The sequence below is a fragment of the Rattus rattus genome, chromosome 12, assembly GCF_011064425.1.
Source record: "Rattus rattus isolate New Zealand chromosome 12, Rrattus_CSIRO_v1, whole genome shotgun sequence".
In the NCBI taxonomy this organism is placed as follows: Eukaryota; Metazoa; Chordata; class Mammalia; order Rodentia; family Muridae; genus Rattus; species Rattus rattus.
This window is the reverse complement of record NC_046165.1, coordinates 58,765,622-58,792,445: the sequence shown is the minus strand read 5'-3', so window position 1 is coordinate 58,792,445 and position 26,824 is coordinate 58,765,622. Positions and strand designations below refer to the sequence as shown.

Here is a 26,824-nt window from a genome sequence, read left to right as displayed (position 1 = left end):
TTTAGGGAGGAGGGGCTTAGATGTAAAGAGATAAAAACAGGCCTGAGGCCAAAGAACCAGAATTATTGCTAATTTTTTTTGAAACAGCATAAAAACCATTCCTCATTATTTGGAATTTCTATATAACACAAAACTGCTACATCATTATTTCTGGTATCATAGCCAAAAGCAAAAAATAAACAAAAACCAACAAAAAATTGTTTTCCAGAGTGGACTCTTAAGCTCTAAGGACAAGAATCTTATAAATCACTGAAGACAATTATATACACATTTGAAAGCTTACATGTCAAGTAGAAAGTTACAAAGTTCAGCCTTAGGTACCAGGTTCTATTTCCCACTTCACTAGTGATGAGACTTTGAGAAAGAGACAATATTGCCCCCCTACAAATAAACCTGAGACCAAGGTATTAGTTACTTTACTGTGGCTGTGATACAATACACTGGAACAAGTTCAGAGTTAAAGAGTTCAATCCATCATGGCAGGGGACCGAGGGCCAGAGGAGTGCAAAGTCCTGCTCACGTCACCTGCAATCAAAAAGCAGAGAGATGAACACTGGTGCTCGGTTCCCCTCTAAACAGAAGTCAGTTGGACCCCTATGTGTGCTTTTTTGGTAGGTATTTTAAAGAAAATTCCACTTCATATTGACAGCTATACAACTGGAATATAGGTGTTTTTAACTTGTCAGTGTGTTAATCCTTCAGTTCTACAGTCTTGAAGAATGGTAGTTTATTTGAAAAAAGTCATGTTTTTTTATGTATATGGACGTTTTGTCTGCATGTATTTATGTGCATCATGTATGTACCTGGTGCCTATGGAGGGTAGAAGGGGACATTGCATCACCTAGAATCGGAATCACAGATGATAGTGAGCTATTATTTGGGAGTGGGAATCAAGCTCGGGTCCTTTTCACGAGCAACCAGTCCTCTTAACCATATTCCCAGCACCCAAGAATGGTATTCTTAAAGGCTGGTTGCTGTGTAGGAGCTGAAACAAAACTGTTGAACTTTGTTTTCAAATTCTGTTACAGTAAAAGACCAGGAAACATTTTGGAGAAGCTAAAAACTAGCCAGTGATCTTCTTAAGATGGTTCAGCATGGACTGTAAAACCATGATGGATTTATTCTTCTAGGCAAGGCCAAAGATATTACATCTGAGGAAAGATTCCTGCTATTAATATGCTTTTCCTGTTACTATTAAATATATATATAACAATTGCTAGATATTAGACTATGCTTTTGAGCAGATTTCTGCAGAACAATGAAGATGTACTGTCTTGTAGTGATGCTATAAAAACAAATAGATGGTTTCTTAATTCTTAATGATGATTCTATAAGAATTCCCCAAATTATACTAGTAATTAGTAAGCCCTTTATGATAGGACTGCTATTAAAATACCAATTCCTGCCCTCACAGACCCTCTGCTCCCTCAGCCATCTTCAAGAGAGAACCAGAACCTGTAGCAGTGAAATCCATTATTTTATCTAATGCAAAAAAAAGCAGGTTCTGTAACTTCATATGTATAGCACCACATCTGGCTTATCTTATACTGTGAATGCATTTTTAAAGACCAGTGCATGATTTAATACTATAAGGTGTTTTCAAAATACTTGTTTTCAGGTTAAGCAGATATTCTAAATGTTGACACCTCTCATCACACATACCACAAACTCTTATTTCTTAATACCTTCAGCAGTGTCATCAGGAAAGGCCTGAAGCAATTAGAAGTTGTGAAAACAAATTTAATACATTTTTTATTTTCCCCTAAAGGTTCATCTCTTTATTGACCACAGATACTGATAGTAGTTTGAAGTAAAAGTTTCTTTTTCAAGAGAGCATCCATTCTATAATCACATATAATCAATATATTTATTCATCACTTTAAGTAAAAATGGACTTCATAAAAACAGTATTAAATTAAGTTTGACATTCATTTCCAGGAGTGCTTTTCTCTGAAGTAGCAGAAGTGCTTCACCTGTGTTACATAAAGAAACTTTTTTTTAAGGTTGTAAGCTCATGTTAGTGAAAAAGGCAACAATGTGAGTGTAATTTGGGGTCAATGTCTTAATGTAGCTTGTGGCCACCGCCTTAATTGCTAAGTCGCCAGTCAGGTATAGGCAGTTCCACTCTCTTTTTCTTGTACACTTTTGGTGAAAATGTTAGTCTGGAAAAGAGGACAAATGAGTCCCCTTTGGTCCTTTGTTTTTACTTCTGCATATTGCAAGCATAGTCAGATTATATTATATAGAGTAACATAATACTACAATTATATAATATTATTTTAAGGCAGAGTATGATAAGTTAGAGACATAAACCCCAAAGCAACCATGAGGGGGAAAAGAGCAATATATCTAGTAAGCTATTAAAGGAAATAAACAGAAACTATAAGATGTTCAAATAACACAGCAAATGTGGGGAGATAGAAAAAAAAAACAAATGTCACAAGCAAAAACAAAGTAACCAAATGATAGAATTAAAACATAATTATATAATCATGATAAATGTAAATGTTATTAAAATTATTAAAATTTATTTAAAAGCAGAGACTATTAGATAAATATTAGAGATGTCTACAAGAAATCCAATTTAATGTAAAAGTACAAATAAGTTGAAAGTTTAAATATCAAGATTTTTTTATTGCAAGTTCATAATACTAAAAGGCACAACAATATGGGATTAGCTTGTGGTCAGTGTCTTGAGTATAGATGGGGTCACTGCCCTTGTTACTATTAAGGTTGTTGTTAATATCAGGCCAGTAAATGTAAGGAGAGGAATATTATTAGGCATAAAAAGGCTTATCGTATAGTGATGAAGTGGGTAACCTGTCAAGAGAACATAAGGATTCTACTCATATAGCTAATGAATCTTCACAGTACAGAAAGCAAAACTATCCGGGATAGTTCAGGAAACCCAGAACCCTCTTCCCATGACAGCTCTGAGACATTTGCAACCCAAAACCTCTGAGTGATTTCTTCTCAGAGTGGAACCTGCCCCTTTCTTGCCCACTTCTGGACCCTTCAGCCTCCTGGTTCCAGTTTCTAGCAGATGAATCTAGACGTAAACAAATGCTATCCTGTATGCATTTGTCAGTGCAGAGTTCAGGGGCTCTGTGCCCCCCTCCATGCTTCTGCCCATCTTTAACTCATAATGGCTTACATTAACTCAGAGTCATGTAAAGTAAGGTTTTTTTTAATGTGCTCTGGGAAGTCTGGTATCCCACATCCTGTCCACGGGCAGGAACATCATCCCAGCACTGGTGTCTGTTTTACATTTGCCCCGTCACTCTCTTCTTAAGGGTTTGGCCCAGCATCTCTGCTCTGACTAGTTTCTTATGATTGGATGTTTGGCTACAAACTACAAATTGCTCGCATTGCAAACATCTCGTTATCTAATTCCCCAGCAAAATTTAAGTCATCTTGATTCTGAGATACACTCCTTAGAAAGTACCCTGCATCTCCAGGTTTGACAATACAATGAGCTCCACGTAGGTCCCCAGACGTGGTCCAGGGAGGATGCTCCCTGCCTATGACCCTGGGCCAGTGTTGGGAAACACGGGCTGTCTCCTGCAATTCATCATCCACACACCTTCTGGGGAATGAACAAAGCAGGTATTTGGGCAGATTTCATGCTGGGTAGAGAGCAGGGAGCGCCACAAGGCAGAGGATCCTGCCTCCGTGACTTGGAGTGAGCCCCAGCTGTCAGCATCTGGACACTGTGGAGACACTCATGACAATTACTATTTCATTTGTCAGGAGCTGTCAACTTTGAGAAGTAATAGCTATGGCCAAGCTTCGGGATTCCTGAGCATATTTTTAAAGAGCCTCTCTCTCCTAAATGCCCTTGAGACAGGAAAGCCAAAACTAGGAACTTGGTTTCACAGACTGGGAGAGTTGGGTTCAAAGAAGTTTCATGACTACCCACAACCACAGAGCTGGAAAGGCTGCCTGGCTAGAGACCCACTCTTCTCTTCACAGGGCCCTTCTGAGGGCCGCTGCTTGTCAAGTCCAGCAAGTGTTGACTTTCTACTTCCTCTGGGTCCATTTCTGGGATATGTGCTGGAATAAGACACACAAGACAGACGTAATCCCAAGAAAACAGGAAGCCCTCAATCGGCGCTTATGGTCTGACGTGGCTACTCACCAGAAACACAGAACTAACGAGGTTGCCATGGAGAGTTCTAGTGATGCAAAAACATTATCTCCTCATATCAAACACTCAGACTCCACTTTCCCTAAGTTTCGCAGACTTAGCTATGGACAAGCCTAATTAACCTTCCACCATGCGTCCTGTTACCTCATAGTGGTGGTGATGGAGCACGGGATCCAGGTGACCAGCTACCATAAACTCGTGGTTTGGGGAAAAAACTGCTTTGGACTGATTTTTACTATTATTTTATCTTAATGTCAACCTTTTTAAAACTCTCTTATTTGTTCATTTTGCATGTGTGTGCACTTAGGTGTGCAACACAGTGTGCATGCACAAGTAGAATGACCATTCACCAGAGTCAATTCTCAGCATGTGGGGTCCAGGGATCAAACTTGGGTCATCAGCATCAGGCTTGGCAGCGAGCACCTTTGCCTGTTGAGCCATTCTATAATCCCTGGACTGTTTTGAGCTTAGGTGACAGAGAGAGAGAGAGAGGAGAGAGAGAGAGAGAGAGAGAGAGAGAGAGAGAGAGAGAGAGCCCTAAGTCCTTCTTGCCCACTAAAAAGGAAAGCCTACCTTCCCAGGTACTGCTGTCCTCTATATGTGGAGCCTGGGCTTTTATTCACAACCAAGATAATAAACAAGTGGAACGCCCCTAAAGAAGAGATAAACAGTGGCTGCTCTCTCAGAGAACTAGGGTTCAGTTCCTAGCACCCCCATGCTGGCTCACAACCATCTGTGACTGCAGATTCAGGGGATCCAATGGCTCTTCTGGCCTCTGTGGGTTCCTGCATGCATGGGTGCACATGGTACCCACCCATACATATAAAAAATTAAATAAAAAGTAAACAAATTATGGGTCCATGTACATGTTATACTACTCAGCAAGAAGAAAGGAAAAATAGCAAAGACTTAACTAGCTAGTACAGATAAATCTTATCCTGAGACAAGTCAGAAACACAAGAGGGGAAGGGCGAAAGTGTCCTGGCCCATAGCTGCTGGCTTTAAAGCAATACACAGATTCCTCCGGCAATCTTACAGTTTGACAGTCCTATGTCTGTCTGTGGGCCTCATGCATCAAACTAGCCCCTGCCTAAAATCGGTGTCTTCCTTACAGAGGGTGCAGGAGGGGCTTGGCCAGCCTCTTATCACTTCTCCACTGCTGTGATAAAGCACTGGGGCCAAGGAAAGAGTTTGTTTGGCTTACAGTTCCATAGGGTCAGCGACCATAGCAGTGGGGATGTGACACCAGAGGGCTCACATCCTGAACCCGAATCAGAAGGAGGAGGAGGCAGGGGAGTGGAGAGAAGAGAGAGAGAGAGAGAGAGAGAGAGAGAGAGAGAGAGAGAGAGAACAAGGCACACCCAAACCCACCGAGCATTGCCCACCAAGTATTCAAATGCCAGAGACAATGAGGGACCTTTCTCATTCAAACCACCACACTTGGGCTGTGCTTAGATTTTACCTCCTCCTCTTTGTCCAGTCTGTCTGCTTTCCTTACTTCTTAAAGCAGGTCGCTGTAGGTTCGTGAATTAAAAAAAAAAAAAAAGGAAAGGTCCATTTCAGGCACAGTGGGTGCTGTTGTTTGAATCTGAAATCCCCATCACAGGCTCCACGGTTTGAAAACTTGGTCCTTAGCCTCTGATGCTATTTGAGGGCATTGTGGAGTCTTTATAAGGTGGAGCCTGACTGGTGGAAGTCATACCCCAGCCTCTGCTGCCTGCCTTGATATCTGCTTCCTGCCTGCCATGTTGTGAACAGCCTCCACCACACCTTCTCTGACAGGGTGGTCTGAAGTCACGAGGTAAAAGAAGCCTTTCCTCCCTGGCTGGCATCAGGTATTGTGGTTCCAGGAGCCACGAAGGTGAAGGCCCCAGGTCTTAGTGACTGCCTTAATTCGTTTGTGGTATGAAACAGAATGCCTGGGAAGAGAAATCTATAACAAACAGCGATTCCTTTCTTCCCCATTTGAGACCTGAAAATCTAAGATAACAATGCCAGCCTCTGGCCTGTTTTACTGTGTGATCACGTGGCAGGAGGCAAGAGAGAGTGAAGGTCGAGTCTTGCCATGTCAACGGACAGACAGGAGGAAGAAGATATTTCTGTAAATCCTTCTCACAGTGCTATTGGCTCCGGCCATTCCCACTAGGCCCCGCCCCTGGGCACTGCTGCCCTGGAGAGTCAGCTTCTGGGACATGAGCTCCAGCCGCAGAACTGACACGCTGCGTTTCTTGCGGATGCATATGTGTCTGTAACGACGGTCTGTGAGTGTCACATTCTGAGTGTACACACACCTAACTAGAGGGAAGGCTCCGTTCCCGGGGTGTTGGTGACTTGCTGAGTGACAGAAGCATTCTTTTTGTAAGGGGTGATAAAAAGGGTGATTACTGGCCTAGACTCACTGCCTAGGGCTGAACTACAGGTTGAAGTGACCCAAGACAGATCACTCGATCTCTGTGTAAATGGTTTCAGGAGCTGCACCTGCCTCACAGGCTGCTGTGAAGTCCACAATGTACCTCACTGTATTAACAGCGTCTGCATCTGCAGAACGAAGCTGACCACAGATCAAGACTATCTTTTAAGTAATCAGGGTTTGTACTGAATATTAAAATGTATCCTTATCCTAAATCTCGAAACTATATGGTATGATAGCTGTTTACATGTATATATGGTTTGATAGCTGTTTACATACATGTGTATATGGTATGATAGCTGTTTACATAATATGTATATATGGTATGAGAGCTGTTTACATAACATGTATATCGTGTTGGATGTATACATAACCTGGAGATGATTTAGAGTAGACAGGATGCTGTATGGGGCCTTTATGCAAGCACCATGATGTTTTATGCTGGGCACTTACATGCCTGAGGTTTTGGCATCCCCAAGAGAGTCCTTAAACCGGCCTCTGGAGGATATCGAGAAACAACTATATAGATATTTGAAAAGCATTTGAAATAGTGTATGCATACATCTGTGTATTTATAGGATATAACATATATCACAAAATGCCCCTTTCTCCTCCTCCCTCTCCTCATCTTCCTCTCCCTCCTTCTCATCTTCTTCTCCATCCTCCTTCTCTTTCTCTCCCTCTTCCTTCTCTTCCTCTCCCTCTTCCTCCTCTCCCTCTCCCTCCTCCTCCTCTTCTTCCTCTTCCTTCTCCTCCTCTTCCTCCTCCTCCTCCTCTTCTTCCTCCTCCTCCTCCTCCTCCTCCTCCTCCTCCTCCTCCTCCTCCTCCTCCTCCTCTACTTCTTCATCCTTACACAAGGACTGCTTTGTTTCTTCCTGCACAGCAGTGTCCTGCAGGAGCTGCCCCTGGGGACAGCTAGGAAGGCAGTCACTGAGGATGACTGAGACTTTCTGAGGGTTGGCAGTTGCACTGTGGCAGAATTGAGTTTGGCAGACTCTCCCTCTGTTAGAAACCAACCTTGAAACCCCGATCTCATGTCTAACCAACAAACAGGAACTTACTTATGAGTGTTAGCGTCTGCACACTGCGGTCCAGATCCATCATCTGATCTATCCAGTTGTGGCTTACACTGGGTTCTGGGGTGGGGTGGGGCGGGGCATGTCTCTCTGATATTCTCTCTCCTCCCACTACTCTGATCTCAATTCATTGCTTCTTTAACACCTGGTTGGATCTCTTTTTAATCCTTTTAATTTGTACTTATTTTTACTGTGTGTATCTGTATCTGTGTACATATGTGTATGTGTGTCTATGCATGTACAAGTGTGGGGGGGTGCTGAAGTCAAGTTCAGATGTCATTCTATCTTGAGGGTTTTTATACAGGCTCCCTTGCTGGTCTGGAACTCACCAAGCAAGCTAGGCTGTCTGTCTGGTGAGCTCAGCAATAATCTTGTCCATAGCTCCCCAGTAATGGGGTCAGTCACAGTGTGTGCCACCACACCATCTCTTTTATGTATGGGCTGGGGATCCAGCTCAGGTCCTGCTTGAGAGGTCAGGGCCCTGTGGACTCAGCTATCTCCCAGCCCAGTGTACCTCCTTTTTACAAGGTAATTGTGTTAAGGTTTCCAGTTCTTTGAGGTCCAGTCAGACTTCCTACTGGCTGGCTTCTCCCAGGCCCGTTCTTTCTTGCCTTGTGCAGCCTTTGTGCTCCGAAGACACTGGCATTGTTGCCGAATTTGTGTTGAGCTTGATCTTGGGAAGTTCTTTCAGAGCCCCAGACTTTATCCTAAATAGTTCCAGTGTGAACTGTCCAAGTCCCTTGGGAGTGGATGTAACTTCAGGAAATGCCAAATTTGCTGAATGAATTGAAAAATGCCAGTTCTGTACTACAGTAAATTTTACAAGACTGGTTTCCTTGGGTGTGTCATAACCCAGGTCTAGCTGCCATTTTCCCAGAAGCTGTCCAAAAAGTATTTTGAGCAGCGCCTTTAAAACAGTCACTGAGTCCCAAAGCGAAGGCCTGGAAACGCGGAACAGAGAATTGTAAGTCTTAGGGTGGCCACAAGAGGGCAGGCGTAGTCCAGACTCCCTCTAGCAGTTGCTTTTAGAACTTTTCTTAAAAAATAAAGACTGGAGGTTGGAGCACCTCCCACCCAGTCAGTACCTAGCAGAGCTGCGGATGACTCCACAGACTGTCTCCGGATCGCTTTCTGACGCTGGCCGACGCTGCCCCAAGGCAGGGAGTCCCACGTGCAGACCCGTCATTCGGCCACCTTGTTGAACTGATCCTCCCATAGAAGTGACTGTGGCCCTGACCTAAGTCCCTAGGTGACCCTGAAGCCTCTTTCTATATGACTCCATCTGGATTTGACTGGCTGTGGGGACAAGCTTCAAGGGACTTTCTGGGTCTCTGTGAGGCAGCAGTCGGCTCTCTGGCTACCATGGCAATCGCTGGGAACTGAAAGGACAGGGTCCAGCTTCAGCGCGGGGCATACAGGTGAGTCTTGCCATTTTGACCTAGAAGCTACTGGGTAATGGTGCCCCAAGGGCAGGTGGAGGAAGTGATGTGCTGAGGAAACTGAGTGCTGGGAAGTCCTGCAGACAGAGGACCTGGAGTTGCCTGGCTCCAGGTGGGAGGGCCCCAGGGATCTGAGCCTGTAGACACACATGGGCCTCCCGGACTCTGTTGCTAGGGCTGTAGAGTGTGAGCCCTCATCCGTATGCCAGAGGAATGCTGTGGCTTCCGTGGCGTCTCTGGCTGTTTTATGTCTCATGTCATAGTTCCAGAGCCTATCTGGGGAGTAAATGTGTGTGCACACCCATATGTAGTGTGTGTGGGTGCAGTGTGGGTGCATGTGTGCATGCATGGGTGCATGTGCATGTGTGTGTGCATGCATGTGTGTGTGTAAACACACCAGGGTGGGACAAATGATGCCAGAGATTATTAGTGAAGCATCTGGACATCTCTAACCGTGAGTTAGGATCCAGTGAACTGAGTGCAATTAGAAAAAGAAAAGGTTTAAGACCTACCTAGCAACTTTTTCTTGGGGGCTGCCTTAGCAATGACTTTATTTCATTTAAATGGGTTTTAGAAGCCACACAATCCAAAGAGAAGCTGTAAACCCTGCCAAGTGAGAGGCCAGAACACACAGGAAAAGATTCAGAGTCACAAGTGAGGCCCCTGGTCTAGGTCCCTGCCTCAGCAGTTTAGCCCCTTTGGTGCTCCCAGAGAAACTTCCAGAACCAGGTTTCGAACCTCAGTCTTATGACGCTTTTTGAGGTTGCTTTTTTTGCAAAGAGAACCCCCTCACAACTTCATTTTTGGGACTTTTTGAGCAAGGGGGAGTCCTCAGAACTCTGAGACCCCCTTACTTGTTGAGGAAGAATTTTACAAAGTCATTGACTGTCCCCTGCTATTTTGTATGGCTTTGAAAAGTCCTCGCTCCTGCATCAGCTTACATGATTCACCATGCCCTTTCCCTTCTCTAGGGAGGTCGTCAGCAAAGTGAACTTCATATTACAGGGGTGAGGTGCAGAAGACTAGATGAGGTCTGCAAAATAGACCACCTCCCCTAACTGAGAGATAGGAAAATGAGCCCTTGTGCTGTGAGCTCTCTTACTCCTGAACCTGCACAAAGAGTGCAAGGGTGTCCCAGGGCAGCTGTCAGATGGACTCTGGAAGCAATGCTTGGTCCCTATCCCACCCTTTATGGGGAGTGACTCATAACATCCCCTGGGGGTGAGTAGAACCACCCTCCCTATTTACAGGGTGGCTTCCTCCTGATTAGCAAAGCTGAAGGCCCACTGAACACCAGGAGATCTGTGGTTCCATCCATGTGGTCCAGGTTTCTCTTCCAGCCTTTTCCTCTGCTCGGGCCCTTACAGAGGTGCACTGGCTGCCCCTCCACAGTGTACCTGATGCAGCCCCCTTTACAGCATCCCTGAAGGTGGCCCCTGAAGGTGGTTGACATATATGTATAATGAAAGACCCCCAGAGCGGGGAGACCCTCACTCAAGTCTCGGGATGATGCGACCCCCCAAGAACTCACACAAGACCGTCCTTGCTGTAATCACATGAGGTTTATTGATAGGAACCAGTGCACTGGGGTCGAGACACATATGCCACGCAGGGGCAGTGGAGTTCGACCCCGAGAGGCTGGGAGAAAGGGTATTTAAAGGGAGAAACCACAACCCGAGGGGGCAGGGATGGAGTCATTGGAAAGTGTTGAGAATACCAGTGAAAAATCACAAGGAGCTTCCTGTTTCTCAAGATTGTTCTCTAAGATTTTAATTTAACTTTATGGTCAGCTAGATCCTGGGAGAAGCTTTCTGTTATCTTTACTAGGTTGGGAATCGCATATCTAAGGGCCTTTCATCTAGTTCCTGGGAGAGCAGGCTCAAGAGATGTGACCTTTTACCTACTTACTGGCAGAGAGCAGGGTCTGGAATTTGAGGTATTTAGGGCTTTTTAGGGGTGAGATAGCATTTTTAAACTTCTGACTTCTTAGCTGCATTTTTTTATTCTTTCAATACCTTTGATACAGCAACCCATGATGGAGTCGGTGCTGTGTGTGGGGACCCCTGAAACATCTAATTATTGCCTCTTTGACTCTTAATTTCTAGTGTAGTCATTCTTGCCTCTTTGGTCTTGGTTAGGTTATCTTTAAAATGGGAATGATAAAATGATCTGCCTTCCTGCCTTATTCATGGTGCTTCCAGGAGGTGCTCCCAAGAGGTTTGGGGGATGGGGAACAATCAGTCTGAGGACCAAAGGGCATCTCCAGTACACCAGCAGCTTCCATGATTACCACTACTCTAGATTGTCAGCTATGATGTGCCTGAGATCTGGGTCTAAAGATGTTAGAACAGTATCTCAGAGTCCAGTCCTGCTCCCAACTCGGAGAAGAGAAAACACAGCTCCACATAAAACAGGGCAGGCAGAACATGCTTACATTTTGTTTCCAAGTAACAAAGAAATGAGCATTTCCAAAGCCATCCCTCTCACATCTGGACCTGCTCTGCCCTGGCCCCTTTCTCTAGACTATTGCTCAGTCCATCAAGGAGGTGGAGAGCATGGCTAGGAGGGGCTGCTGGTGGACACATTCTAGGTCACAGTGGTCTGGAGTTGATCAGGAGAGAAAAATGGTGGCATAAAAGTAGGGTTGCCTGCCCTGTAGGTTTTGGGAACCTCTGGCAGAGCAAGGGTTGTCACAGGCTGCAGAGACAGTGGCTTCTAGCTTTGTAGCTTAAAATTGAGGCCAGAGAGGAAGGACCACACACATCCTGAGACCAGGAAGGATCCCCTACAGTTGAGCAGAGCTGAAGCCATCCAATGCCCCACCTAGAGGCCCTTGCTGGGTGGAGGGCTTGGATAGAGAGCCAGTGTTAGCAGATTAGCAGACTGGACACCATGGGGAGAGGCGCAGAATGGCTGGGTGGGAGCTGTCTATGTGAGAAGTCCTGATAGACCCAAAGACCATCTTCCTCTTGGGACTCTCTCATAGACTGGAAGAAAGGCCAGTGCCTGAGAGCCTGTGTGCGTGTGTGTGTGTGTGTGTGTGTGTGTGTGTGTGTGTGTGTGTGTACCCAAGGGGGGGAATGTGGCACCCCATTTCTTGGAGCAATAGAGCAGAACACTCCATCATTCCTAGGTCATTAGATGGACAGTTGAATAGTCACTGGTCAGTTTTAGCTTCTTCTCATCCCCAAAGGCCAAGTCTCTGTTCTAGAAGCTTCTCTCATAGACCAAGAACACATGGTTTTGCTTTGGCCTTTCCCCTCCTTCTTTATCCCCACGGATGCTTCCTTCATGCCCTGCCTCTAAAGAGGAATGGATGACCCCTAAGACCCACTGCAGTGTCCCCCCACTAGTTCCTTCCAGGCACCGTGCATTTCACCCACTCTGCAGGTCCTGCTTGTTTCTCAGGATCTCAATATATCTGTCCCATGCTGGGCTTGTGCCCATCTTCCTGGGGGCTTTGTTTTTTCCAAAATTCACTTTAAATATAAATAAATGCCTCTCCCATCTGACTTACTGTCTCTTCTCTCTTTACCTCCTTTGCCTTCCTCCCCCTCCACTCCTTTCCCCTCCTTTCCCTCTTCTTTATTTTGGTTAAATAGCCAGACAACTAAAGAGCATTGGGAAAGCCAGTTGACATACTCTTATGACCAGTCAGAGTTGTGCTGAAAGCAATGTGTAAAATTACAGGCCATGTATGTGAGGAAAAAGCCAAAGGATTTTGTATAAACAAACACTTTGCGATTTGGTTTTATAAATGGATTTTTCTCATTACACAAAGAATGCAAATTCATCTCAAAGAACTCAGAAAATCCCTTCCAGCCCTGGTCTCATAATGCCTTTCTGCCCCAGAGCCACCCGTACAGGCTCTGAGGATGGCCTTACAGTCACACAATTATGCATGGCAGAATGGGATGATGTGAGCCACACTGTTATGCAAACGCCAAGGCTGGGCCACTTCAAGGGAGAGTTTCCCAAGTCAGGAGCTTGGGGTGTCCTTGGGTGCATCATGTAGGCAGAAGCCCCCTGGCCACTAAGACTTATGGAGAGCCCTTACCCCCTAGACTCCTTGGGAGATGAATTCCTACCACAATCTGCTGTGGGGTTAGGGACCATCTGATGTCCTCAGCTGATCCTAAATCTTCTCAATGCATCTGTGCTTCCCGATTTTCTCTTGCAATTATCCGACTCTCCCAGGCCACGAGGGCTTACACAGTGGTTCCCAACCTTCCCAATGCTGCATCCCTTTAATACAGTTCCTCATGTTGTGGTGGCCCCAAACTGTAAAATTATTTCATAACTGTAATTTTGCTACTGCTATGAACTGTAACAGACCGTGTTTTCTAATGGTCTTGGTGACCACTGTGAAAGGGTTGTTTGACCCCCCAAAGGGATCACAATCCACAGGTTGAGAACTGCTTGTGGGAGATGCTTTCTACTCGTCGTTTGGATGGTAGCATCTGCTTCAAGTGCTGCCCAGTGTGGCCATGGTATCTCCAGCCTAAGGCTGCAGCCCCACAAAGAGCTGTTGAAAAAGGAAGGACAGAACCCGTGTTTGGCCTTCAGGCTCTGAGCAGGAAGAGCTGGAGATAGAGCAGGTCCTGAGAACCTGGACGATGCTCCCAGCTCCTGTAGGGGTGGAGAGAGCCAGCTCCAGGCTGGGGATCACATGGGTGGGCACCTGCAGGCTGGGGGTCACATGGGTGGGTAACTGGTTCAAACACTTGTTTATCACATAACTGACTGTGTCTCCCCTGTTCCCTCTCACCCCCCTCCATGCTGCCTGGTGTCTCTACTGCTTCAGGCTATGATGGACAACAAAGCCATGTACCTGCATACTGTGAGTGACCGTGACAACGGCTCCATCTTTGAGGAACCCTTTGATGGCAGGAGCCTGTCCAAACTGAACCTGTGTGAGGATGGTGAGTGCTTCTTGCTCTGTCTTGTGCTTTGACGCTCCTTCTGGGGTGTCGAAGGCCCTTGCTTTCCACTGTGCTTTTGGTTACCCCAGTGCCTGCTGCCTTCCTTGTTCAGTTCTGTGGATACTGAATGTCTCAGGAAATCCCTTCTATGACAGTTTCTCATTCATTCGTCTGAATAAACTTGTGTCACTGCAGAATGAGAACCTGTTTTATAGATGGGCTTGTCGAGACTGAGGGCAACATCAAACATTCCATAACTCACCAGTCCCTCAGAGAGGCTCCCGCACAGAATTGCCAGCACCTGTTCCCTGTGCACGGGCAAGCAGGCATTTAGTAAATGCCTGTACTGCTATGGGGCAGGTACTTAATAAAAGCTTGCTTCACGCACAAACCCACTCTTCACTGGGCTTATGTGGAAGAGGAGAACAACATCCAACTTCTGAGAGGAAAGGAATGAGGCCTACGGGGTTGTTTCGAAGGGACGTCAGGCTGCCCACCTAGCGACAGCCCCTTGTCCAGTGTAGTGTGCAGCCTGGGTCTTTGCTTTGTGATACTGTCCATGGCCTTTCTCAGGAGCGTTAGCTCTGTCTTTTTTCTCACAGGGCAGGTTTAGGAAAGGAAGAGGTGTCTTGGAGAGGAGGAAAGGGACAGCCCCTGCAGGAGGGACAGACAAGGAGATCTGAGCTCTGAAGTAAGGGTTTCTTGGCCCATCCTTGGGAGCTCTCAGCATTTAGCTCTTCCTCTGGGCTCTACTCTGTGTTGGATGTCAGGGATGTTCTGAAGAGGGACTGGAACAGTGCCAGCCCCATGACTGATAGTGGGAGGAGGAGGAGCAGGCTTGAGAGCAGTCCCCTTGGTGTGGCTATTGAGGTAAAGCAGGGAAATGGCTTCTGGAAAGAGCGTAAGAACAACCATACCATTTTGGCTCACTGTTTCAGGGTGTAGAGCATAATGACAGACAAGGTGTGGTGGCAGGGGCCACACTGCATCCTCAGTCAAGAAGCAGAGAAGATGAGTGGGGTTGCTAAGCAACCCCCTTTCTCCATTGTATTTACTTGGGGAGCCCTGCCCATGGGATAGTGCAGGTGAGTCTCCCCCTTCAGTTAAACTTCTCTGAGCATCCTCTCAGACACACCTATAGATGTGTCCCCAAGGTGATTCTAAATCCACCAAGTTGTCAATCAAAATAAAGCATCACACAAAGATTTTGAAAGAGAAGAGTTGGTGAAAGGTCCTGTCCACTTGTTCCTCAGACTAAGCCAGTGTCCTGACACCCAGGGAAGAGAACAGAAGTACATGTGTATGCATGCCACAAGTTGTGCATACACACACACACACACACACACACACACACACACACACACGTGTGCATGTGTTTGCCTTGCTCATGAAGTCAGTGAGGGTGTTGCTGGACCATGCTCTTTTCATTGGCACATTGTTGAAGAGGCCAGTTTTGGCCAGAAAGGACTATGGCTGTGAGTAGTTGGAGGGAGTCACCCAGGGTCAACCTGGGACACCCAGCCTGGAGTAGGGGTGAAGCCTGCCACTTTTTTCTCCCCTCTCCCATCTCTCTCCTCTATGTTCTGGACCTCAGATCAAAAGCAATCATTTCGACCAGGGAAACAAAACAAAATCAAGCAATGAACCCAGCTTCTATGCTTCCTGGTGTCAACCTGAGGGATTTGCAGAGAACTTTGATTCAGTGACTGATGGGCTCTCAGCTGTGCTAGGGTCCTGAGTAGGCTTCCCTGGGCCCTAGTTTCTGGTGCAGTGAAGCCAGGAGATGTGGCTGACTGACTCTAGGCTGGTGTCCTCATCCACCAGAAGAGGATGCAGCTGGTATCTCTGAGGTCATTGCCTTAGGGGTGTGGCTCTTTAAATTCAGAGTTGGAGAATGATGCTGCCCAATTTAAAAGCCAGTTAAAGCCCAGCCCCTGATCACAGGGCCAAGGAACCCAAACTCTCCAAACTCTCCTCTCTCTTACTGACACGCCCTTTCAGGACAGAGTCCCCAGTGTCCTTAGCCTCCACCCCTGAGGAAGATGCTCTCTCCAGAGAGCACACCATCTAGCCTCTCATTTTGCCTCCTGCCTGCTACCCTCCCACCTCTGTTCCCCCTCCCGTCTCATCTTCCTCACTTCCACAACCTCTCCTGACACTCTATGCAGTTTGCACGTTTGTTATAGTTTGTTCTCTGCTCACCACGGTAAGAAGCGTGGAAGCTAGAGGAGGGTTGGCACCTCCTCCAAAGGAGGAGGGCTGCTCACCAATGCCTCTGACCCCCAGAGCAGTCAAGTACTCCCTAAATACTCACTGAAGAGCTGAGGACTGTCTGAGGACAAGAGCTGGAGGACCTTGAAATCTAAAAGCAGCAAAGCAGACACCTTTCGCATTGCCTTACTCTTTGTCCCAGGCTGGTAGGTTCTGGGAGGGGACACAGGAGGGTGGAGATTTGAGAGAGTGAGGAGAATCTATGGGTCTGTTTTGGAAGGACCCTGGTGCTTTTTTTCTTTTTCCTGATTTTCCTCTCTGTAGAGCAAAACAGAAGAAGGAAAGGAATGAGTCCAAGAGAGAAACTGGAAGGAGATAACAAACAGATGGAATCCTGGGCCAGGCCCATCCCAGGGGCCTTCAGTAGATTAAAACTGAGAAGTGTTGGCCAAGCTCCAGGCCCCCTTTAGGGCCGCCTCCTACAGTGTAGAATGGGACTGGAAAGGAGTGTATTTTCTCTCACTGGAGACTGGCTCTTGGGTCTTGGCATGGACCCTTAAAACACAGCCCAGCTATCCAGGTGTGACCTGGGCTTTAATGCAGGTGGGACTTTAAGAGCTTTGGGTGGGGGCTGGAGAGATGGCTCAGTGGGAAGAGCATTGGCTACTCATCCAGAGGACCGGGGTTCAATTCCCAGCAACCGCACAGCCGCTCACAACTTTCTGTAACTCCAGATGCAAGGAGTCTAACATTCTCACACAGGCATACATGCAGGTAAAACACCAATGCACATAAAATAAAAAGAAATAAATTGTATTTTAAAAAAGAAAAGAATAGGGTTGAGGATTTAGCTCAGCGGTAGAGCGCTTGCCTAGCGAGCGCAAGGCCCTGGGTTCGGTCCCCAGCTCCGAAAAAAAGAAAAAAGAAAAAAAAAAAAGAAAAGAATAGAACTGTGGTGTAAGTACTCGTGTTGGACAGGGGTCCCACCTGGCTACGTCCTTTCCAGTTGTCTCTTGGCCTCATTGCCGAGCGATAGCTCTCCCAACATGAGCCTGTGGATTCTATCTGCACCTTCTTGCTCTGGCCACCTCCGAGGCAGCCACAGTCCCACATCATATTCTTCACCTACCTGTGCCCCATCTCTCACCCCAAGCCCCAACCACCCACTCTGTACCCCATGGATGGCTTCCCCAGGCACATCCCTGCTCTGAGTCTCAGAGCTTGTGTTTGGTTTCCAGCCATTGCCCCAAATACCTGACAGGAGCAACTTACAGGAGGAAGGGTTTGTGGGACTCACAGTTGGAGACGTTGACTGGCTCCATGTCCTGCCCGACATGAGCAGGACACCTTTATGACGGAAGCAAAGGGAGAGGATGCTGCCTTTTGACTTCACAGTGGTCAGGAGTAGAGTAGTTCAGGACAAGTTGCAGTCCCCAAGGACATGCCTCCAATGACCTACTTCCTCCAAACAGACCCAGAAGTTTCCATCACCTACAAATGATGTCAGCAAAGTACAAGCCCAGCATGGGACCAATTAAATGAGAACCCTCAGGAGCCTCTTGCTTCTTAAGGACCAGATCTACTCACTGTCTGCGAACCAAGGAGGTGTCAGCACTCAAGTCTGTTTGGGGGACATAAACCATAAACAATCAAAATGTAGTGTATTCTAGCTGGCTGGGCTCATATATATAGTGTGTGTATGATGTGTGGTATATGTGTGTCTATGTGTGTGTTTGTATGTACTTATGGTGTGTGTATGGCATATGTATATTATGTGCGCGGTGTGTGTATGGTGTGTATATTGTATATGGTGTATGTATGGTGTATGTGTGTGTCTCTGTGTGTGTCTTTGTGTGTGTCTGTGATTTTTTTCATCCTTACTGCACTCCAAATGTCTTGAAGCCAGGGAAGGTGACAGGTTCTTCTCTGGGTTGTCCAGGCACTCTGTAGGTAGCAGGCACCAGGAAGTCAATGACATTAGTGCATGACTAACCCAAGGCCACTCAAGTAGCAGCAGGACTGAAGCCTGACTCAGGGCCTCTCTGCCTGTAATTCAGGGTTCCTTTCTGGGGAAAGAATGGGAAAGCTTTGGGCTGATGATCCTTAAGGTCCCTCCTCTGGATTCTGTGACAGAGAGATTGAGTGGGAGGCAGACTGAAAACACAGGGTCTGCCTTTTGTCTGGTAAGGTGGTTGTGGTCCAGGGCTGCCACTGGCTGCCAGCAGAGTCCTATGCAGCAAGGCATCATGGAAGGACAATGCTCACCCAGCTGGCAAGCGTGTGGATCTACAACTGGTCCTGACTCTTACTTGGTTACTGTGTCCTACCCTCTTTGTGAGAGGATCAAAGGACCGGAGGGCCAAGAGCTCCTGCTTTGCAGGCTGAAGTAGGAACTCCGAAGCATGGAAGTGGCATGTCCAGAAATGAGAGAGTCTGAGGGTCGAAGCCTCGTGCAGCTGGACTAGAGGGTCTACTGCCAGGGAGTGCGCAAAGGAGAGGGCCTCCTCCCCCAGTGTCTCCTTGCTACTTCTACTACTGCCCCCTTCTGTCCAATCTATTTCTTCCACCTCCCCCCTCCCTCCCCTCCCTCCCTCCTTGCATCTAGCTTCTGTTCTCTCCTTTCCCTGCCTCTACTCCTCTATTTTGTTTCCCAGGTGATAAGAAAAGGGGAGGGACTTGGTGGTCAATGGTCCCTTGCACGAAAGGCCCCTTTTCAAACACCGGTGTCTGCAGCACCCTCACCTGCCTCAGTAGCTCAGGTTCTCTGTACCTCTGAGGCTGCTTCTTCTTTGCTGTGTCCCCTTGCTTGCTCAACAGTCTCCCTGGGGTCCACAGTAGACTGTAAGGCTAAGGGCAGGGCTACAACCTGCTAGGCAATAGCATAGGTGACATAATATCAGAAATGTTTAGGAGAACCATCCCAGAAAAGACCTGAAAGGCTCTTTGCGCCATGTGCTCTCACTCCGCTATTCCTCCAAACTGAAACTCAGAGCTGAGACAGCCAGTCCTGATTCCTATCCCCCCCCCCCCAGGATCCTTCCTACACCTCTTCTCCCTCCCACTCCCCCTCTAGCCTTTGTTTCCCCTGCCTGTTCTGCAAGTTGAGGACTGCTTCAGGCTGGCTCTAAACAGAGGAGTCCTGGGAATGGAAGGTGCCTGGCTGGGCCAGCCTCCTCTGAATCATTGGGGGGTGAGGGGGAGTGATGAGGCCCAAAGAGAGGTGTTAGAGTTAGAAAAACATAGTCCTGCTCTCTCCGTGGCCTCAGCCTGCCCCACCACACTCGTGGCGTCATCCATGGCTCCCCATGGGAAGCGAGGGAAGGTAATGAGTTACATGTGCTTCTGGTAGTTTCTTCCCCGTAAAATTAAATTATTCTCCCAGGGGACTTGCTACATCTACCTTACATCCAGCAAACATCCCTGCTTCATTTGGCATAGCTGAGAACTGCTGGGTGGCTAAACAAGGGTCTGGCTATGACCTCACTGAGGGTCACCATCCTTTACAGGTTAGAGCAGAGCAGGGGTGTTAACTCGTTCAGTACTGTAACACCAGGACACATGCTTGCTAAGTAAGAGCAGAGAGCCAAGGACTGGTAGATTAGGCTGTGCCCACTGGGGATGCTGCTGGCCTGGTGTTCACTGGGTTTCCTCTCCAAGGCAGGGGAGAGAAGAAGAGACCAGAATTTCAGTCTGTCAGATAATAGGCCACCCACAACCACTGTGAGCTCAGGCACAGGTCCTCAGGCCGGGTGCAGAAGCCTGTGTGTAGCTCTGTGGTACCACGGGACACTGCTCTGTACTCTGCTTCCTGTCTCCTTGGGTTCAGGTACTAGGGGCCCTAGCAGGAAGTGGGAGAAGGGAAGACTGGGGTCTTGGGTGTGTCCCATACCCCAAGACCTGCTCTATAGGGCCACCTCAGCCTAGGGGGCCTTTCTAGGAAAGCTTTGCCTCTCTGAGTTCCAGTTACTCTGTCTCATGCCTGAGGCTTCCTCAGGCCCAGCAGCGATGGCAGCTTCAGGACCCTGCTTTCTGCCTGGTGGGTGTCTCACCTTTAAAAAAATGATCTTATTTATTTTTTTTATTTTATGTACACTGGTGTTTGTCTGCATATATGTCTGTGTGAAGCTGTCAGATCTTGGAGTTACCGACAGTCGTGAGCTGCCATTTGGGTGCTGGAATTTGAATCTTAGCTCTTAACTGCTAAGTCATCTCTCCAGCCCCGAGACCACTTTTTATAAACCTAAAAGTCTGTGCATAGACGTGGCCGTCTGATACCTAGGGGTTGGCTTTGCTCAGAGTCTTCATCCTTAAATGAGAATTATGTCATTGTCCTCCCAGGACCACGTACAACAGTGGACACTCAGTCCCATGTGTTTCCCTGGTTATCTGTTTGAGACCCTGAAAACCTTGGAGATGTGGGGAAGAAGGAAAAGGAAAGGGGGGTACAGAAGGAGGGAGGGAGGGAACGAAGGTGGGAGAAATGAAGGAAGGCCCTAAATAGGACACCACAGACAAACCCAGCATTAAATGTGTGTTGTTTACTCCTTGCTCAGACATGCTGAGCTTCCTCCAGAGGCCACACGCCCTGCTCTGTTTTGGGGTAGAGGTGGCCCAGCTGCAGCCTTCAAGGACACGCCAAGCTCAGTCCTATTCAGAAGGCTCAACCTTCCTGCCTTCAAGAGCAGACACCCATTTGACCCTTCCAAAGCCTTTGTTTGCAGCTGCATGCAGAAGGAGGAAGAGAAGACAGGGACATTAAACTTGATTTTTTTTTTTCCCTGCCTAAAGGAGAAACCAGTTCACTCAGGCACAGCAGGGAAGGAGCTGGGAGCCTGAGGATGCAGACTTGCCTGAGTCCCTCCCTTCCAAGTTACAAATTCTCAGGCATTTGACAGGGGCAGGAGAGGAATTGGAATCTTTACTGGAATTTGGGGCTACTCTACAAGCTGTTGGTCTTCGTGGGCTGTTCGTTTGTTTGTTGTGGAGTGTGTGTGTGTGTGTGTGTGTGTGTGTGTGTGTGTGTGTGTGTGTGTGTGTCTGTCTGTCTGTCTGTCTAAGTCGCAGGTCAGCCTTTGGTGTTATTTCTCAGGCATCATGACCTTGTGTTTTTCTCTGACCTGAAACTCGCCGGTCAATCGGTCAGTCGGGGATGGCTGAGCAGTCAGCCCCAGGGATCTGCTTGGCCTCCTCTCCTTGGTGTGCTGTGTCCAGCTGCTTCCATGGCTTCTGAGGAAGAACCTAGTGTTCGCAAGGGGAGCACTTCACTGACTGAGCCATCTTTCCAGTCCAAGAAGGGAATCGTTTGGCCTGAATCTTAGCAGAATCATAGACCTGGTGCTTTTTGAAATCCTATACGTTTAGGCAGCATCCCCTCCTCCTCTGTATTCGCAATATCCTTTTAAAGCCAGGCACTGCCTTTCATTTATTTAAGATTTGTTACTTTAGTGAGTGCTGTATTTACATCATTTCCGCCCTTCACCCTGCCACCCTCCCCCAACTCCAACTCCTCCTATCTGTTTAGGGCTGACCACTGACTGGATAACCCAACAGGGGGTTTGTTCTAGCAGAAGCAGATCTTTCTCTCTCAGCAGCTATTTGTTGCCTGTAGTTCTTCATCTGGTGCTTGGTCATCCAATCCTCCTTTGCTTTGACACATTCTATTGTTTAGGTGACCAAATTTATGAGATTTCATGGGTGTGGCTTCCCTGTTCTGACTCTTCAGTGATGTCCCCTAAACCGTGGGTGTATGGGAGTTATACTGTAGCTGCATTAACTGGGTTGGGCACTCCACCGTCAGCTGGTCTCTGCATTTTGATTAGTCATGGCTTCCTGTAATGGCCTCCGTCTGCTGCGAAAGAAGCTTCTTTGATGAGGGGCGAGAGCTACACTTTCTGCGAGCCCAAGGATAAGTATTTAGAGTGCAGTTAGGAATTATGCTGGCTTAGGTAGGCAGCTGTGTTAGGTTTGCCTTTAGGATCCATGGCCTCACCAATGCACCAGACATTCATTCTCTCTCTTGTTGAATTGGCCTTGTGTCCAACTTAGACAGCCGTTTGCTGCTCTCAAGATGAAGGTAGTGCACCTCGTACCGTGCCCTCGGGGATCTGTCACTATTCGGGTCGTTGGCATGATCTGTATGTGGGTTTACAGCTGGGTGAGACTACTGATTGGTCTTCTTTCTTGGCAGTGTACAGACTCTTGACATACTACATGGGCTATGGTAGCACACAGCTTTAATCTCTGAGTTTGAGGTCAGCCTGGTCTATAGAGCAAATCCAGGACAGCCAGAGCTACACAGAGAAACCCTGTGTTGAAAACCAAAAACAAACAAACAATCTTCAGAACCTCCTCAGGGAGGAGGTAGTTTCTTCAGGTCAGTTCCTCTGAATCATGTGTCCAAGTACATGGTGACTCCAGCAATAGGGCCTCCCTCAGCTTCAGGTTCTAAGTGGCAAACAAAGGCCATGGTAAAGGCCTATGTTGTTTGGGGTGTCTTTTTGACTCCTCTGACTGACAACTTGAAGGGAGGTTTTTCATACCTGGCCCTGGGAATTATTGGATAGTCTGTGGCTCTTGGGAAAGCATTATTACCTCAAGTGGCTTAACATAATATACATATTTATATAATGTGTGTTGTATACATGTTTATATGTGTGTATTTATTATATATGTTATGTACATACTTTTAAGGAAACCCGATAGAATATGGTTCCATTTGAAGCAAGAATAGTGGTAGTGTCCACCAGGCCCCACAAGCCATTCATCCTTTGTACACTCTATGGTTCTTTCCATTGCACTTGGTGGCTAGCTCTTCTCCACTCCTGGACTGGATTTCCACCCTAGTCTTAGCTGTAAAGGCAGGGGCACAGCAGCCAGCAGGCTGTCCTTACATTGGTTTCCTGTGGGCGATAAGCACAAGCCGTTAATAGTTTTCAAAGAATCTTTATTCAGTGGACTCTGGGGGAACAGATGGGGCCTGGGACACAGAAACTTCACAGAGAAGCACCAAAATGACAAGGCACTCTGGAAGTCTTAGGAGGGGCTGTCCTAGAGCCCCGTGAAGTGGCATTAGCTCAGGCTGCCCTTTTCCCACCTTCTCTCCTTTTCTTAGAAATGGGTGTGGTAACAAAGGTGATCTCTTCCTTCTGTCTGCACCCCTCCCCCGCACCTCCTCTGCTCTGGCCAGTCTTCCCCAAGGACGAAGTAAGGCCTCAGAGGTGGGGCAGGCTCACTGTCTCTCACTGTAGCCCAGTCTGCTGTGCGGAGGTGGGATAAAACCAAACCAAGCGGTGCTATTGGGTTTTCTTTTTTCCATTCTCCCCCTCAACAATCAACACAGACTACTTTAGCTCAGCTCATCAAAAAGAGAGAGGGGCTTCTCTCCATCAATAACCAGCTCCAGAGTAACTGGGTACCAGCTAGCCGTCTTCTAATTCACTTCAACTCTGCCAGTATCATCTTGCAATTAGCTTCAGATCCCACAGAGAGGGGACCTTAACACTGTCCCCATTAGAGAGCTTTTTCATGCACCCCAGGTGTGGTATATGCTTCTAACCTTGGCTATAAATCAGAGTTCCCATGAGCCCCTTCCTCCAGTCTAATTGGTCACAGTGGCTCAGAGCTCAGGAAAACACTATTTAACTACACGTCCCCATTTACTACAATGGTGTTACCAAGGACACAGCTCATCGACCACATGGATGCATTGTGCAGGATGAGGTAATGGGTTAAGAGCACAGAACCCCCATAACCTCTGAGGACACCTCATTTCCAGCATCTTCCACAAATTCTCAAAGCACTCAGAACCCGATATTTTGGGTTTGTTTTTTGTTTGTTTTGTTTATCTTATTATCTAGCATGATTGATGTCCACTAGCTATTGTGGACAGCCTTTATCCCTTCCTGCTTCTTAGCGGTTGAGGGGAGGGCTGCACATCCACCCCTCTCTGTGTACCTTGCTTTTTTTGGTGACCAGACTGATGTTAAAGCTCCGTAGGTGCCCCCACCTGTCCTACTGCTATACAAAAGACATTCTCTTTACTCGAGGTTTCAAAGGTTTGGGGAGATTTCTCCAGAATATGCAAGGAAGACCACTGAATGCACCACCATATCAAAGGTGTCTAGGACCATTCCGGGTCCCAATAAGACTTATTACATGGTCCACCATCCCTTCAGGCCAGAGGTTTTCCTTCACTTTGCCCCTGCTGCCCAGGTATCTTCTCACTTTTATAAGCAAAGCTAAATGAAGTCCCCATTAGAGGCACACGGTTACAGCGGCAGCAGAGGTCATCTGGGGTGCCTCGAGGGGACGTGCCTATTGTACAATGAAAACAACGTGAGGGAGGGATGAGTAACCAGCGTGAGGATGAAGCTGATCCTAATGAAGTCAGACTTGGGCAGGTTTAACGGAGATCCTTGGATGAGCTGAGCGCTGGGGTTCCTCCCAGTAATAAAACGCTGGCCCCACCTGCTGTTTATGGGCCCCGGACCAATGAGAACCAAAGCAAAGGACTGTCGTGAGTGTAACAGCTCAAGTCGGTGGATTCGGAATCATCCCATCTCCTGTTTGCTGTTGTTTCCACCCAGTTAGTTTGGAGATAAATACCTGATTTATCAGACCCAACGTACAAGCACGTTTGTAGAGCAGAGGAAAAAAGCAAATCTAAGAAGATAACTCCCCAAAGGCTCTGAAATTATAACTAAACAATAGAAACATTATTTCTGCAGGAAGTGAAAGTTATGTTTTCAGGGGAAGAGAATATTGATGAGGGACAGTTTGGAATGTTCCTCACAGCCCTTACGTGACAGATAGTCTTTTAATCTCCCTCCAGAGTCCCACACCCAAACCTGCCCTCGTGACAGAGCTGGGAGCCGGGCCGGGCTGCTCGATACTCTATTTTGGGCATACTCTTGCTCCCCTTATTAAGGGTACTTCACACTCCTAACCTCTGAGAATAATAAAATACTTTAAGACAATCTCATTTTGGATGGCCTATCAAAAAATAAATCAAATGCTTTCCCCCTAATAAGTAGACATTTCATTTTCTGTCCAAAAATGTGTCTTCACATATTCTCTTGTTATGACAATTTTTTTTTCCAGAACCATGGACTTCTATGCCCCAGATTTCATCACTGGATCAGAATGAGAATGTGCAGAGTAGAGTTAGCCCAAAGAATGTCGAAGAAAGTTAATTCAGTTCCAGGGGATTGATTAAATGTTTTACCTACATGGGCACCTAAAGGTATTTGGAAGCCCTGGGTGTGTGGGGAGAGCCAAGCCTTCGTTTGCCCTTTCAGAACAAAGTTTTACTCCAAGTTGCCTTTTGTAGCCAAGTAGAAATTTGCCAATTACTTATTTGCATGAGACCAATGTAAGAGATGACCTTTCTAGCAAAAATAAATGTGCTCACATGTTCCCGCAGAGAACCTTACCAAGCCTTGCTGCTCCCAGAAACAAGAAGGTGACTTGAAGCCCTGCAGTATGTGGGGTGGACAGAAGCTCATGCAAACAGTTACACATAATGAGAGATGTGTGTGAGGTCCTAGCATAGCTCTCTTAGGAATCCTCAGTGTACTCTGCCTTCCAGAATATGTGTGTGTGTGTGTGTGTGTGTGTGTGTGTGTGTGTATCTGTGTGCATATGTTTGTATATCTGTCTATGTGTGTGTATGTATTATGCATGTGTGTGCATGTGCATATATGTATGTGTGTCCATGAATGTGTATATGTGTATATATGTGTGTATGTATGTATATATGTGTGTATATATGTATGTATGTGTGTGCATGTGTATACATATGTGCATGTGTGTGTGTGTCTGTGTGTGCCTTTGTGTGTGTGTGTGTAGATATGAAAAACAATCAGAGGACAATCATGCTGCTGTCCTCTGCTCTTTTATTCTTTTGAGACAGGCGCTCTCACTGAACCTGGAACTCACTAAGTAAGCTAGACTGGCTGTCCAAGTCCCAAGGGTCCTCCTCTCCTCTCTGCCTCCCTAGTTGTTGGATTAGAAGCTTGTACCATTTGGCTGTGTGTGTGTGTGTGTGTGTGTGTGTGTGTGTGTGTGTGTGTGTGTGTGTGTGTTCTGGAAATCAAACTCAAGTCCTCATTCTTGAAAGACAAACCCTTTACCAATAGCCATTCTCCCTAGTCCCTTCCAGAACATTCTTAATCCTGAACATCTAAAGAAAGTTTTGATTGTCTTACAGTCACCAAAGTTAGTGTTTCTCAGAATGTGACTACGTTCAACACAGCAGCACCTAAAGGGACTGAGTCATACACAAGTGCATAGTTGCCATTTTAATAGTAAGGTATTTATTTATCTACTTACTAGGATGATGTTAACTCACATGTAATGGTGTTTCAGTTTTTCCCTAAATGAATTTAACCTAAATAAATACAAGAATGTAAGAGCTTGGGAAACCCAGCCATGGCAAATAGTACAGACAGCATGCAGGTACAGATGTTTAAAGACGGAGAGGCTCCAGCAGTTGGCAGCAGCCACCTGCTCCTCACCTAAATCACCATCTCCTGTGCTGGCACACTGGGCATAGATCACCATCTCCTATGCTGGCACACTGGGCATAGATCACCATCTCCTTGCTGGCACACTGGGCATAG

General features: G+C 47.0%; 1 protein-coding gene across 1 annotated transcript in view; it reads left to right on the top strand.

Moving 5' to 3' along the window:
• Positions 1-9,003: 9,003 nt before the first annotated feature.
• Positions 9,004-26,824, top strand: part of Scara5 (scavenger receptor class A member 5) — a 96,455-nt gene continuing 78,634 nt past the window's right edge. The window contains exons 1-2 of the mRNA XM_032917687.1: positions 9,004-9,051; positions 13,877-13,994. Of these exons, the coding sequence (XP_032773578.1) occupies positions 13,880-13,994 (115 nt within the window). The 5' untranslated portion in view covers positions 9,004-9,051; positions 13,877-13,879. The remainder of the gene's footprint in view (positions 9,052-13,876; positions 13,995-26,824) is intronic.